This window comes from Salvelinus sp. IW2-2015, linkage group LG33 (genome assembly GCF_002910315.2).
Source record: "Salvelinus sp. IW2-2015 linkage group LG33, ASM291031v2, whole genome shotgun sequence".
Lineage (NCBI taxonomy): Eukaryota > Metazoa > Chordata > Actinopteri > Salmoniformes > Salmonidae > Salvelinus > Salvelinus sp. IW2-2015.
The window spans coordinates 11,173,602-11,188,544 of record NC_036872.1 but is presented as its reverse complement, the minus strand read 5'-3'; the positions used below and the strand labels follow the sequence as shown (position 1 = coordinate 11,188,544).

Genomic DNA, 14,943 nt, shown 5'->3' with positions numbered 1-14,943 from the left:
TCAATCAAACAGACTCCAACCTCTCCACAATGGCCAAGACCAGAGAGCTGTGTAGGGACATCAAGGATAAAATTGTAGACCTGCACAAGGCTGGGATGGGCTACAGGACAATAGGGAAGCAGCTTGGTGAGAAGGCAACAACTGTTGGCGCAATTATTAGAAAATGGAAGAAGTTCAAGATGATGGTCAATCACCCTCGGTCTGGGGCTCATGCAAGATCTCACCTCGTGGGGCATCAATGATCATGAGGAAGGTGAGGGATCAGCCCAGAACTACACGGCAGGACCTGGTACTTTTGTAATATTTATGAAATGCACATTGTTATATTTGGTAGCACTTATTTATTTTCCTTTGCCTCCAACCCCCTTCGATGTGTAGAACGGATGTGGGTGGAGCCAGGTCTACATAAGGGTGCAACTTCAAAAAATCCCAAAAGCTCTGACGAAGGCTGTGGCCGATACGTAAGCTTATTAAATATCGTGATACTATCAAGAGCAGTGTGCGGTTTCCTTTTCCTTCATCTTGTTCAATTGATGCCATGCACCTGCAAATAAGATTGCTCAGATGTGCGAGTGCCTTTTTGTATTTGAAGAACTGCAACACTGTCACGATCGTGTGGAGAGACGGACCAAGGCGCAGCGTGATATTGATACATCTTCTCTTTATTATTATAGATGAATGAACACGACACACTTTAACAAACTAACAAAAAACGACCGTGAAGCTAAATAACGTAAGTGCACAGACAAGCAACAAACGTTCTACATAGACAATTACCCACAAACACCTAAAGCCTATGGCTACCTTAAATATGGCTCCCAATCAGAGACAACAATAACCAGCTGTCTCTGATTGAGAACCAAATCAGGCAACCATAGACTTTCCTAAACAACTACACTCAACCATAGACAATTCTAAACACCTACACTGAACACAACCCCATCTACTCTATGAAACCCCCTCAACCATACAAACCACACTAGACAATACAAAAACACATACTAACCCATGTCACACCCTGACCTAACTAAAATACAAATGAAACAAGATAACTAAGGCCAGGGTGTGACATAACCCCCCCCCCTTAAGGTGCGAACTCCGGACGCACCAGCATAAAGTCTATGGGAGGGTTTGGGTGGGCGTCTGCCATGGTGGCGGCTCTGGTACTGGTCGTGGTCCCCACCCCACCATAGTCACTACCGCTTTCGTAGCCTCCTCCAAATGTCCACCCTCCAACTTAACCCCACTGGATTCAGGGGCAAGCCACCGGACTAAGGGCAGCACCGGACTAAGAGGGCAGCACGGACTAAGGGGCAGCACCGGACTAAGGGGCAGCACCGGAAAGGGGCAGCACCGGGATAAGGGGCAGCCGGGATAAGGGCAGCACCGGACTAAGGGGCAGCACCGGACTAAGGGCAGCACCGGACTAAGGGGCAGCCCCGGACTAAGGGGCAGCACCGGACTAAATGGCGGATCCTGGCTGGACAGCTCTGGCGCGATCCTGGCTGGACGGCTCTGACGGATCCTGGCTGGACGGCTTTGGCGGATCCTGGCTGGCTGACGGATCTGGCTGCTCATGGCTGGCTGACGGATCTGGCTGCTCATGGCTGGCTGACGGATCTGGCTGCTCATGGCTGGCTGACGGATCTGGCAGATCCTGTCTGGTTGGCGGCTCTCTGGCAGATCCTGTCTGGTTGGCGGCTCTGGCAGATCCTGTCTGGTTGGCGGCTCTAGGCGGCTCCTGACTGACGAACGGCTCTGACGGCTCGGCGACGGGATGGCTCAGATGGCGCTGGGGGAGACGGATGGCTCAGATGGCGCTGGGGAGACGGATAGCTTCAGATGGCGCTGGGGAGACGGATGGCTCAGATGGCGCTGGGGAGACGGATGGCTCAGATGGCGCTGGGGAGACGGATGGCTCAGATGGCGCTGGGAGACGGATGGCTCAGATGGCGCTGGGGAGACGGATGGCTCTGGCCGTATGAGGCGCACTGTAGGCCTGGTGCGTGGTGCCGGAACTGGTGGTACCGGGCTGGGGACACGCATCTCAAGGCTAGTGCGGGGAGAAGGAACAGGGCATATCTGGACCCTGGAGACCGCACATTAGGCCTAGTGCGTGGTGGCCGGCACTGGTGGTACCCGGGGCTGGGAACACGCACTTCAAGGCTAGTGCGGGGAGCAGCAACAGGATGCACAGGACTCTGGAGACGCACAGGAGGCTTGGTGCGTGGCGTAGGCACTGGTGGTAATGGGCTGGAGACACGCACCATTGGACGAGTGCGTGGAGGAGGAAACAGGGCTCTGGAGACACACTGGAAGCCTGGTGCGTGGTGTAGGCACTGGTGGGAAACTGGACTGGGGCGGGGAGGTGGCGCCGGAAATACCGGACCGTGCAGGCGTACTGGCTCCCTTGAGCATTGAGCCTGCCCAACCTTACCTGGTTGAATGCTCCCCGTCGCCCGACCAGTGCGGGGGAGGTGGAATAACCCGCACCGGGGCTATGTAGCGAACCGGGGAACCATGCGGTAAGGCTGGTGCCAATGTAAGCCGGCCCGAGGAGACGCACTGGTGGCCAGATAGGTAGAGCCGGCTTCATGGCACTTGGCTCAATGCTCAATCTAGCCCTACCAGTGCGGGGAGGTGGAATAACCCGCACTGGGCTATGCACACGTACAGGAGACACCGTGCGCTCTACTTGCGTAACACGGTGTCTGCCCGTACTCCCGCTCTCCACGGTTAGCCTGGGAAGTGGGCGCAGGTCTCCTACCTGCCTCGGCCCACTACCTCCCCCCCCCCCCAAGAAATGTTTGGGTAGTACTCACGGGCTTCCAGCCTTGCCTCCGTGCTGCCTCCTCATATCGCCGCCTCTCTGCTTTCGCTGCCTCCAGCTCAGCTTTGGGACGGCGATATTCTCCAGGTTGAGCCCAAGGTCCCTTTCCATCCAATATCTCCTCCCATGTCCAAGAATCCTTGATGCCTTGCTCCTGTTGCCGCTTGTCACGCTGCTTGATCCTGTGGTGGGTAATTCTGTCACGATCGTGTGGAGAGACGGACCAAGGCGCAGCGTGATATTGATACATCTTCTCTATTTAATGAAGATGAATGAACACGACACGACACACTTTAACAAACTAACAAAAAACAACAAACGACGTGAAGCTAAATAACGTAAGTGCACAGACAAGCAACAAACGTTCTACATAGACAATTACCCACAACACCTAAAGCCTATGGCTACCTAAATATGGCTCCCAATCAGAGACAACAATAACCAGCTGTCTCTGATTGAGAACCAAATCAGGCAACCATAGACTTTCCTAAACAACTACACTCAACCATAGACAATTCTAAACATCTACACTGAACACAACCCCATCTACTCTATGAAACCCCCTCAACCATACAAACCACCCACTAGACAATACAAAAAACACATACTAACCCATGTCACACCCTGACCTAACTAAAATACTAATGAAAACAAAGATAACTAAGGCCAGGGTGTGACAAACACTGCTGGGTTCTTCCGATCAACAGTTTCCCTTGTGTATCAAGAATGGTCCACCACCCAAAGGACATCCAGCCAATTTGACACAACTGTGGGAAGCATTGGAGTCAACATGGGCCAGCGTCCTTATGGAATGCTTTCGCCACCTTGTAGAGTCCATGCCCTGACGAATTGAGGCTGTTCTGAGGGCAAAAGGGTGCAACTCATATTAGGAAGTTGTCCTAATGTTTTCTACACTCACTGTATAACAGGGCACAAAGTTAACGGTAGGCATTGAGACTAATCTATATATAGATGTTTAAAATTAAACATAGGGGGCCCCTTTTAACTGATTCGATGTCCAATTTGGGGTTAGTGGGGCCTTCAATAGCATTGCCCCCAAATCGTTAAGGCCCCCCTACAAGTTGGCCTGACTGAGAGCACTCTCTCTGAGTTGAGTTACCTCAGACTGGAAAAGTGATGTAAGATACCTAAAAGTGAATGCTCTCAGACTTGTCTATCAACCAAAAAGCTATTGTAATATTTTCCATTATATACAGTGCATTCGGAAAGTATTCAGACCCCTTGACTTTTCCACATTTTGTTACATTACAGCCTTATTCTAAAATTGATGCCATTTCCCCCCCCCTCATCAATCTACACACAATACCCCATTTTTACAAATCAAAAACAGGTTTTAGAAATGTTTGCAAATGTATTAAAAATAAGAAACAGAAATGCCTTACTACCAAGTATTCAGAACCTTTGCTATGAGATTCGAAATTGAGCTCGTGCATCCTGTGTTCAACTAAACGACCGTGAAGCTAAATAACGTAAGTGCACAGACAAGCAACAAACGTTCTACATAGACAATTACCCACAAACACCTAAAGCCTATGGCTACCTTAAATATGGCTCCCAATCAGAGACAACAATAACCAGCTGTCTCTGATTGAGAACCAAATCAGGCAACCATAGACTTTCCTAAACAACTACACTCAACCATAGACAATTCTAAACATCTACACTGAACACAACCCCATCTACTCTATGAAACCCCCTCAACCATACAAACCACACTAGACAATACAAAAACACATACTAACCCATGTCACACCCTGACCTAACTAAAATACTAATGAAAACAAAGATAACTAAGGCCAGGGTGTGACAAACACTGCTGGGTTCTTCCCGATCAACAGTTTCCCTTGTGTATCAAGAATGGTCCACCACCCAAAGGACATCCAGCCAATTTGACACAACTGTGGGAAGCATTGGAGTCAACATGGGCCAGCGTCCTTATGGAATGCTTTCGCCACCTTGTAGAGTCCATGCCCTGACGAATTGAGGCTGTTCTGAGGGCAAAAGGGGTGCAACTCAATATTAGGAAGGTGTTCCTAATGTTTTCTACACTCACTGTATAACAGGGCACAAAGTTAACGGTAGGCATTGAGACTAATCTATATATAGATGTTTAAAATTAAACATAGGGGGCCCCTTTTAACTGATTCGATGTCCAATTTGGGGTTAGTGGGGCCTTCAATAGCATTGCCCCCAAATCGTTAAGGCCCCCCTACAAGTTGGCCTGACTGAGAGCACTCTCTCTGAGTTGAGTTACCTCAGACTGGAAAAGTGATGTAAGATACCTAAAAGTGAATGCTCTCAGACTTGTCTATCAACCAAAAAGCTATTGTAATATTTTCCATTATATACAGTGCATTCGGAAAGTATTCAGACCCCTTGACTTTTCCACATTTTGTTACATTACAGCCTTATTCTAAAATTGATGCCATTTCCCCCCCCCCTCATCAATCTACACACAATACCCCATTATTACAAATCAAAAACAGGTTTTTAGAAATGTTTGCAAATGTATTAAAAATAAGAAACAGAAATGCCTTATTTACACAAGTATTCAGAACCTTTGCTATGAGATTCGAAATTGAGCTCGTGCATCCTGTTTCAATTGATCATCCTTGAGATGTTTCTACAACTTGATTGGAGTCCACCTGTGGTAAATTCATTTGATTGGAAATTATTTGGAAAGGCACACACCTGTCTATATAAGTTCCCACAGTTGACAGTGCATGTCAGAACAAAAACCAAGCCATGAGGTCGAAGAAATTGTCCGTAGAGCTCCGAGACAGGATTGTGTCGAGGCACAGATCTGGGAAGAAGTTTGGAACCACCAAGACTCCAAACTGAACAAACGATGGAGAAGGGCCTTGGTCAGGGAGGTGACCAAGAACCCGATGGTCACTCTGACAGAGCTCCAGAGTTCCTCAGTGAAGATGGGAAAACCTTCCAGAAGGACAACCATCTCTGCAGCACTCTACCAATCAGGCCTTTATGGTAGAGTGGCCAGACTGAAGCCACTCCTCAGTGAAAGGCACATGACAGCCTGCTTGGAGTTTGCCAAAAGGCAACTAAAGGACTCTCAGACCATGAGAAACAAGATTATCTGGTCTGATGAAATCAAGATTGAACTCTTTGGCCTGAATGTCAAGCGTCACATCTGGAGGAAACCTGGCACATTCCCTACGTTGAAGCATGATGGTGGCAGCATCATGCTGTGGGGATGTTCTTCAACGGCAGGGACTGAGTGACTAGTCAGGATTGAGAAAAAGATGAACGGAGCAAAGTACAGAGAGATCCTTGATGAAAACCTGATCCAGAGTGCTCAGGACCTCAGACTGGGGAGAAGGTTTACCTTCCAACAGGACAACGACCCTAAGCACACAGCCAAGACAACGCAGGAGTGGCTTCGGGACAAGTCTCTGAATGACCTTGAGTGACCCAGCCAGAGTCCGGACTTGAACCCAATCGAACATCTCTTCAGAGACCTGAAAATATCTGTGCAGCATTGCTCCCCATCCAACCTGAGCTTGAGAGGATCTGCAGAGAAGAATGGGAGAACCTCCCCAAATACAGGTGTGCCAAGCTTGTAGCATCATACCCAAGAATACTCAAGGCTGTAATCGCTGCCAAAGGTGCTTCAAGAAAGTACAGAGTAAAGGGTCTGAATATTTATGTAAATTTAATTTTTTTATTATAAATTCGCAAAAATGTATACAAACCTGTTTTTGCTTTGTCATTATGGAGTATTGTGTGCAGATTGATGAGGAAAAAAATATTGAATCCATTTTAGCATAACTTAACAAAATGTATATAGCCTCGCTACTGTTATTTTATTGTTGCTCCTTAATTATTTATTTTAAAAAATCTTTTAAAAAATGATGCATAGTTGGTTAAGGGCTTGTAAGTAAGCATTTCACTGTAAGGTTTACAACTGTTTAATTTGGCGCAAGTGACAAATGCGATTTGATTTGTTATCAACCCCTTGCCTTGGGGGACATGGCAGCAGAACCCAATACAAATATGCCTAAAGACTGAAAGTGGGGAGGGAGCGAGAGAGAGAGCGAACAAAAAGAAAATTACTTGACACATTGGAAAGAAATAACAAAAAACCAGAGCAAACTAGAATGCTATTTGGCCCAAAACAGACAGTACACAGTGGCAGAATTTCTGACCACTGTGCCTGACCCAAATTTAGTAAAAGCTTTGACTATGTACAGACTCAGTGAGCATAGCCTTGCTTTTGAGAAAGACCGCTGTAGGCAGACCTAGCTCTCAAGGGAAGGCAGGCTATGGGCACACTTCCCACAAAATGAGGTGGAAACTGAGCTGCACTTCCTAACCTCCTGCCAAATGTATGCCCATATTAGAGACACATATTTCCCGCAGATTACACAGACCCACAAAGATTTTGAAAAAAAAAACGAATCTAATTTTGATAAACTCCCATATCTTTTGGGTGAAATAAAACAGTGTGCAATCACAGCAGCAAGATTTGTAACCTGTTGCCACAAGAAAAGTGCAACCAGTGAAGAACAAACACCATTGTAAATACAACCCATATTTATTATTTTCCCTGTTGTACTTTAACTGATTGCACATTGCTACAACACTGTATATAGACATTTGAAATGTCTTTATTCTTTTGGAATTTGAGTGGGTGTAAGATTTACTGTTCACTTTGTAGTGTTTATTTCACTTTTGTTTATCCATTTCACTTGCTTTGGCAATGTAAACATGTGTTTCCCATGCCAATAAAGCCCATTGAATTGAATTGAGAGAGAGAGCGAGAGAGAGAGAGAGAGGGAGGGAGATCTAGTCCATCAGCATGACTGTAGTTTTTGTATCTGAAAACCTGTAAATCTACTCGTAATCCTATCTAATTCATTAGCTAGTCTGCTCAGTTTACATATAGCATGGAATCTAGCTTGAGGTCTGTCAGTCAAACATGAATAAAAACATGTGCTTCCATCAAATTGACTTGTTGCAGTTAAAACCCACTTGGCACACATTAGTTGAATTAACGTTGTTTCCACGTCCTTTCAATGAAATTACGTTGAAACAATGTGGAATAGACGTTGAATTGAAGTCTGTGCCCAGTGGAAAGGATGTGCGTGATGACGTAACGCACATAAAAAAATATTTTGCAGTTAAATTCCACTGTACCGAGTTACAATGGGTTTCCATCTTGTTTTCAACTCTACTGATGGTTTTGTCACCAAAAAAACATGTTATATAGCGAATGTGCCCACTCCAGTCTTGGCACATGTGCTCTAGCAAACAGCTCGCAGGTACTGTGTGATGAGATTATTATGGACAAAAGAGCAAGATTATTTTTATTTGTCAAAGGGCAGCCATGCATCAATCATCATGTCACCAGAATAAGACCCTGAATGTTAATTGGAAAGGAGCATCAAGCTCATAATTTATTTAATCTGTAGCCTAATAAACTGTAGGCTTTCCCGAGTCGGAGTGGACCACACAACAAATCATCGTGTGACTCCAAGTTTATATTGGTAAAAGTCACCTTGTCCGAGAGATTTGCATGGTTATCAAAACGTCACGCCAGGGTTAGCCTACACGAAACACAGCCCTTATTTGAAGTGTTTCTAAAATCCCCCATGGGAAAAATGAATGATTGGAACCATTTCCCTGTTTGACAGGTATTATGACACCTCCAACGTGGAGCTCTATACCCCGTCGTCATGACCAACCGGCCTGCCCACCGACAGTTATACAATTGAAAGCAACACTAGTGTATGTAAATACACCCGTGTTGCTAAAAGCACCTAGTGAGAAGCACCCACCTTATTTGGTCGCCCTTGTGCTCAAGTTTGCAGCTAGTTCAAGGGTGCACTGATTGATGCCACTCATACAGGGTACTGCTAACATTTTTTTTTACAGATTTGCCATAGGAAGGATTCATTTCGTTTACAGGTCTTCTTAATGTGCTTTTGACACAGCCATGATCAAAGAAAAGTTGTGTAAGTAGGGAGTATGTTCTTGGACAAAAAATTATGTAATGCACTACTAAATAACTCTGGATGAGTGAGATGAGTGTTTCTGCACACTTTTTTTTTTTTTTTTTAGCTAATGTTGGGTTATGAACAATCTCAAAAGTGGTAGATAAAAAAATAAATAATAATAATCTTTATTATTTTCAAGTAATTCATAGAAAGTTACTTAGAAAAAGTTATACATAAAAAATTGTCTGCATTGGACACAAAATATGACATTTCCCGACTAATGGTGTTTGAGTCGTTCTGTTCAAATTACGTACACTTAACTTTTTATCCAGGAATATGTTAAAAGCAACAGACATAGAATATACCATCAGAACTGCGACAAACCACAATTTCAAATAAGGAGAAAGTTGAATCATGAGATCAAAGTAAATGATCCTTTTACAATGAAGAAATCTTCCAAAAGCAACCGTAGGCACTTTTGAACTGCCTTGTGCTATAACATTGACTAACAGGTGTCTGTAAAAGAAACTGCAAATGTAGTAAACCCAGATTGTTCTTGCATCTGAACTGTCACTTAGCCTGACCTAAGACCAACAGGTTTGACAAATGAGGTAAGGAATAATAATAATAAAGGAAATCAAATGTAATGCTGAATCTCTGAGATACATAAACGTGTGGGTGTACTCTTCTTCCTGGTGCATGTAGGGTCCCTCCTCCAGGTGCCAGGGTGACATCCCCCTGACCCCTAAAAGTGTCTTCTCTTAGTTCAGCGTCCAAATTCAGTCCAGTCTTCTCTTCAGCCAAAAAGCAGCAACAACACAATGCAGACAGAATTGACAGCAATCAAGGGCACTGCAAGATGAGAGAGTAAAGATTATGAATAATGCCAAAGTCAGACCAGTCTCAGTTCAGTCAACATCAAATTGTTAGAGGAAAACAAGAATAATCTATTTAAGAAAACAACACTATGAATGCAGAATATATATATTTTTTTTAATATTTGAATATGGTATTGATTTTTTGATGGACATCGCATTATATCTGTCCCATTATGGCGTCTGTGAGAGCATGTGCAGCGCCACTGAAGCCATCTCCATTTTGAAGGGCTTCCACTAGATGACATAGCCAAAGTCAAAATTGTCTATATCGAAAAAATGTGCTTTTTGGTTTTAATTTAAGGTTAGGGGTTAGACAATGTTAGCAGTGTGGTTAGAGTTAGGTTAAAGTCAGATTTTAAGAAGATAAATTGTAGAAATAGGAAGAGTTTATGACTTTGTGGTTGTGTTAACTATCGACAACAATTCTATTTTTCTACTACTATTTTGTGCTGTCAAACAAACAGAAAGGGTGCACACTGCCACGTAGAATGTGTGGTTTGAACAGGTATAAAGTAAAGGTTGGTAATTTACTGCCACCCGCAGTTATGGAATGTTTTCTGACTAGTATAATTCATTGCCTGATCCCTCCTGGCAACCTGATGGAATTATGTGATCCTTCCTTAACCCATAGATGGGTTAGGCTACAACGTCACGAAAATGATGCCCGGGCATCAATGGGGCGAAATTCTGTGTGGTATGATTCTGGATGATCAGATAACTATTAAAAATTAAAACAAGTTGCAATGTGGGGAATTGCAGGTGGCTCGTTTCAGCTTGTTGTATCTTGCTATTGATAACATGTCTAGTTGAGGTGTTTTGACTTGTCACGCCTATGCCAATATGGCTAAATGTCGCTAGCTAGTTAAACAAAATTAACCAACAACTACGATGAACTTAAAAGACAAGTGCTCATTGTACAGATTTATTTCTGTTTTCAATAAAGATTAGGAAAGGAAATATAGTTTACATCTTGTGAACAATCCTTTGATTCTATGCCAACTCCGCCTTCCTTGACTGCTGTGAGGGTGATGAGCACAATATCGTTAGCGAACTGCAGCACCTCAAACGATTCGTTCTCGAGTTCAAGTTTGTTTATAAAGCTGTGTCCATCATAACTTTTTCCGCAACCCGATCAAATTCACATAGAAATGTGAGTTATAAATCCGTCATTCTCATTGAAAGCCAGTCTAAGAAGCAGTACATCTGTTCTATGTACTCTATTTCTATGCTTCCTGTCCTTAAGTTTCATTTTTGCGTCTTACTTTCGGTTTTGTACACCAGCTTCAAACAGCTGAAATTACAATATTTTTGGTTATTGAAAATATATTTCACAGCGGTTTAGACGGTACAATGATTCTCTGCACTATTGCTTGTTTTGTCACATAAACTGAAATTAGGAAAACTATTAGAACTTTTGCAACCAGGAAATGACGGAGCGATTTCCGCATATTGCAGCTTTAATTAAATAATTATTGCACCATGCGATTAATTATCAGTTTTTCTTATCTATGCTGCCTTCAGCATGATCTATTTTCCTGCGCGCATATATGACAGACAGTTGTTGGTCGGAGAACATCTCTGAAGCCACTGAGTGTGTATCAATCATGCTGTGGGACTTATTATGGGGCCACAGTGTGGCCCATTATCGGATGGGGCCACAGTGTCTCCTGACCCCTCCTGTCTCAGCCTCTAGTATTTATGCTGCAGTAGTTTATGTGTCGGGGGGCTAGGGTCAGTCTGTTATATCTGGAGTACTTCTCCTGTCTTATCCGGTGTCCTATGTGAATTTAAGTATGCTCTCTCTAATTCTCTCTTTCTCTCGGAGGAGGACCTGAGCCCTAGGACCATGCCTCAGGACTACCTGGCATGATGACTCCTTGCTGTCCCCAGTCCACCTGGCCGTGCTGCTGTTCCAGTTTCGACTGTTCTGCCTGCGGCTATGGAACCCTTACCTATTCACCGGACGTGCTACCTGTCCCAGACCTGCTGTTTTCAACTCTCTAGAGACAGCAGGAGTGGTAGAGATACTCTTAATGATCGGCTATGAAAAGCCAACTGACATTTACTCCTGAGGTGCTGACTTGTTGCATCCTCGACAACTACTGTGATTATTATTATTTGACCATGCTGGTCATTTATGAACATTTGAACATCTTGGCCATGTTCTGTTATAATCTCCACCCGGCACAGCCAGAAGAGGACACCCCTCATAGCCTGGTTCCTTTCTAGGTTTCGGCCTTTCTAGGGAGTTTTTCCTAGCCACCGTGCTTCTACACCTGCATTGCTTGCTGTTTGGGGTTTTAGGCTGGGTTTCTGTACAGTACTTTGAGATATCAGCTGATGTAAGAAGGGCTATATAAATAAATTTGATATTATGGCCAGCAGATCAAACGAACAACTAAAATGACAGGTCACTCAGAAAAACTAATCATGACTCTCGAGTCAGTACAAAAAGCATAAATCATTCACCAACTGCACATCACTACAACCCATATGAAGTCCCACCCAGTTGACTACTTCAAAATGGTGAAAGTAATCAATGGCGCTGCTCAGTCTAAAACAAGCTTTTGGGCACTAAAGTCACAGATAGAACAAGGAGCCAGATGTTTCACCGGATGTATAAATCTGAAGCTTCCGGAAGGATTTTTCACACCTGATAGGATGCCACCTTTCCGAAGTCAGTTCGTCAAATTTCTGCCCTGCTAGAGCTGCCCCTGTCAACTGTAAGTGCTGTTATTGTGAAGTGGAAACGTCTAGGAGTAACAACGGCTCAGCCGTGAAGTGGTAGGCCACACAAGCTCACAGAATAGGCCCGCCGAGTGCTGAAGCGCATAAAAATCGTCTGTCCTCTGTTGTAACACTCACTACCGAGTTCCAAACTGCCTCTGGAAGCAACGTCAGCACAATAACTATTCGTGGGGGGCTTCCTGAGGTTTCCATGGCTAAGCAGCAGCACACAAGCCTAAGATTCCCATGCTCAATGCCAAGCGTCGACTGGAGTGGTGTAAAACTCGGCGCCATTGGACTCTGCAGCAGTGAAAACGTGTTCTCTGGAGTGATGAATCAGGCTCCACCATCTGGCAGTCCGACAGACGAATCTGGGTTTGGCGGATGCCAGGAGAACGCTACCTTCCCCAATGCATAGTGGCAACTGTAAAGTTTGGTGGAGGAGGAATAATGGTCTGGGACCTTTTTATCATCATTTGGGCTAGGCCCCTTAGTTCCTGTGAAGGGAAATCGTAAGGCTACAGCATACAATTACATTCTAGATGATTCTGTGCTTCTAACTTTGTGGCAACAGTTTGGGGAAGGCCCTTTCCTGTTTCAGCATGACAATGCCCCTGTGCACAAAACGAGGTCCATACAGAAATGGTTTGTCGAGATAGGTGTGGAAGAACTTGACTGGCCTGCACAGAGCCCTGACGTCAACCCCATCGAACACCTTTAGGATGAATTGAAATGCCGACTGCAAGCCAGGACTAATCACCCAACATCTTGTTGCTGAATGGAAGCAAGTCCCCAACATCTAGTTTAAAGCCTTCCCAGAAGTGGAGGCTGTTATACCAGGAGGGGGGGCAGGTGAGCAGATGTCCACATAGTTTGATCATGTAGTGAATCTTGGGTTAGTTATAATATATACACACACGCACACATATCTTTGCTAAAGTCCTCTATCCATCTATATGGTCATACCTCTCATCACTGTCCTCACAGAGCGGACAAGGTTCATTAGCTGCACTTTGATGCCTGGTTCATCACCAAATCCACCAACACTTTGGTCCACACCCCAGCCAACTAGAGGGGGGAAAAATGCTATATTATATGCAAACACTAGGCCATAAGAGATATCATTGTATCAATAAACAAGCTTTTCCACGTATTACTGGTGTAACTAGCTAACGTTAGCAAAACACTGTTGAAAGTAATGTTAAACAATAATATGCACAGCCACTTACTTTTACTTAAAAATCTATCTTCGTGCAATACGGCGACCGCATTAACACACAAAATCACCGCTTGAATAAGGGAATATAATGTAAACGCCATTGATATCTGTAAAGTATTAGCTAGCTAACTTTAGCAGCTTCACGTATTTCTTGTGACGTTGCCTAAATGCAGCTATGGCAGCATGAGAAGGACGAATTGAACGAGCAGTTCGAAAGCGTGACTTCCTGAAAAGTGAGTGACACAGTAAACGGCCAATGTAATACCAATAATGTATAATAATAATCCATACTCATGGCCAAAGGGGTAGCTATTGATTTGATGGTGTGCTTGAAAACGTTGTCCAAAAACGAATATTCCTGGGAGGCTAGGGATGTAAGCATAGACATATAATTGAATGGCTCTCATTTAATATGATCAGACTCAATTTGCAACTATTTACTATAACGGTCAAATGTCATTTCTATAGATGAGAAAAGGTAAACATGAGGACGCCACTGTAGACTGAGATCAGTGGAAAACATTCGTGTTAATAAAGATGACAGAAACATGGTCATCATGAGAATAAAAATCTTTATTAGTGTTTTATGAAGTCTGCATAATATGCCACACGCCTGAGAAGCTTATGGTCAGAAAAAAACCCTGCTCTATCAATAACGCCCTCTACTGGTAAAACAACTGTGACAACTACTATACTGACTGCTTTGCAAATAGTTTACTGTTAAATACACATATTACTGTTCTACTGTTATGTACGTCTGGTCCACTTCAGATTTGTTATGTACTCTTCACATTCATATCTTGTAGGCCAATGGTACAAGGCTTCAACACTGGACCCTAACACATGGTTCAGTTCCCCAAATTCAAACTCACTACAGTAGTTGCACTTACAAAGTACAATCACTAGTGCCGTAAGGTTAACAGATTAATAACATCAATAAAGGAGAAGGGAGAAAACAGATGTTTAAAAAATCTTGCAACAGCCACAAAATGACAATGGCATACTGCAAGCTCAGTCTTGTTGTACATACTGTATTTTATAGACAAGAACAAATACATACACAAATACAGAATCTATGTCCCAGTGTGCAGTTTCATTTCTCATGTAAGAACATGGAATACTGCCAAGTTTCTGTAACATTTAGCTAAAAATAAAAAAAATATGAAAATAAAATCACTGTTTTATGGTTGACCTTTTATCCTTTATTGAGCACCAAATGGCTTCCAAGAGTGAAGAGATGAATGAGTCAAAAAAAAGTTCATACAACATGCCTCTGAGTCACATAACCTAACCATACATTGCAGGAAAACA

The 14,943-nt window shown here is 43.8% G+C and overlaps 1 protein-coding gene across 1 annotated transcript; it reads right to left on the bottom strand.

The window, feature by feature from the left end:
* Nucleotides 1-9,134: 9,134 nt before the first annotated feature.
* On the bottom strand, nucleotides 9,135-13,820 carry LOC111958255 (immediate early response 3-interacting protein 1). The gene is made up of 3 exons (XM_023979490.2): nucleotides 13,643-13,820; nucleotides 13,380-13,481; nucleotides 9,135-9,660 (listed from the first exon to the last, which is right to left on the bottom strand). Exons 1-3 carry the CDS (start codon nucleotides 13,731-13,733, stop codon nucleotides 9,605-9,607), a joined length of 249 nt encoding a protein of 82 aa, XP_023835258.1. The 5' UTR covers nucleotides 13,734-13,820; the 3' UTR covers nucleotides 9,135-9,604.
* Nucleotides 13,821-14,943: the final 1,123 nt, after the last annotated feature.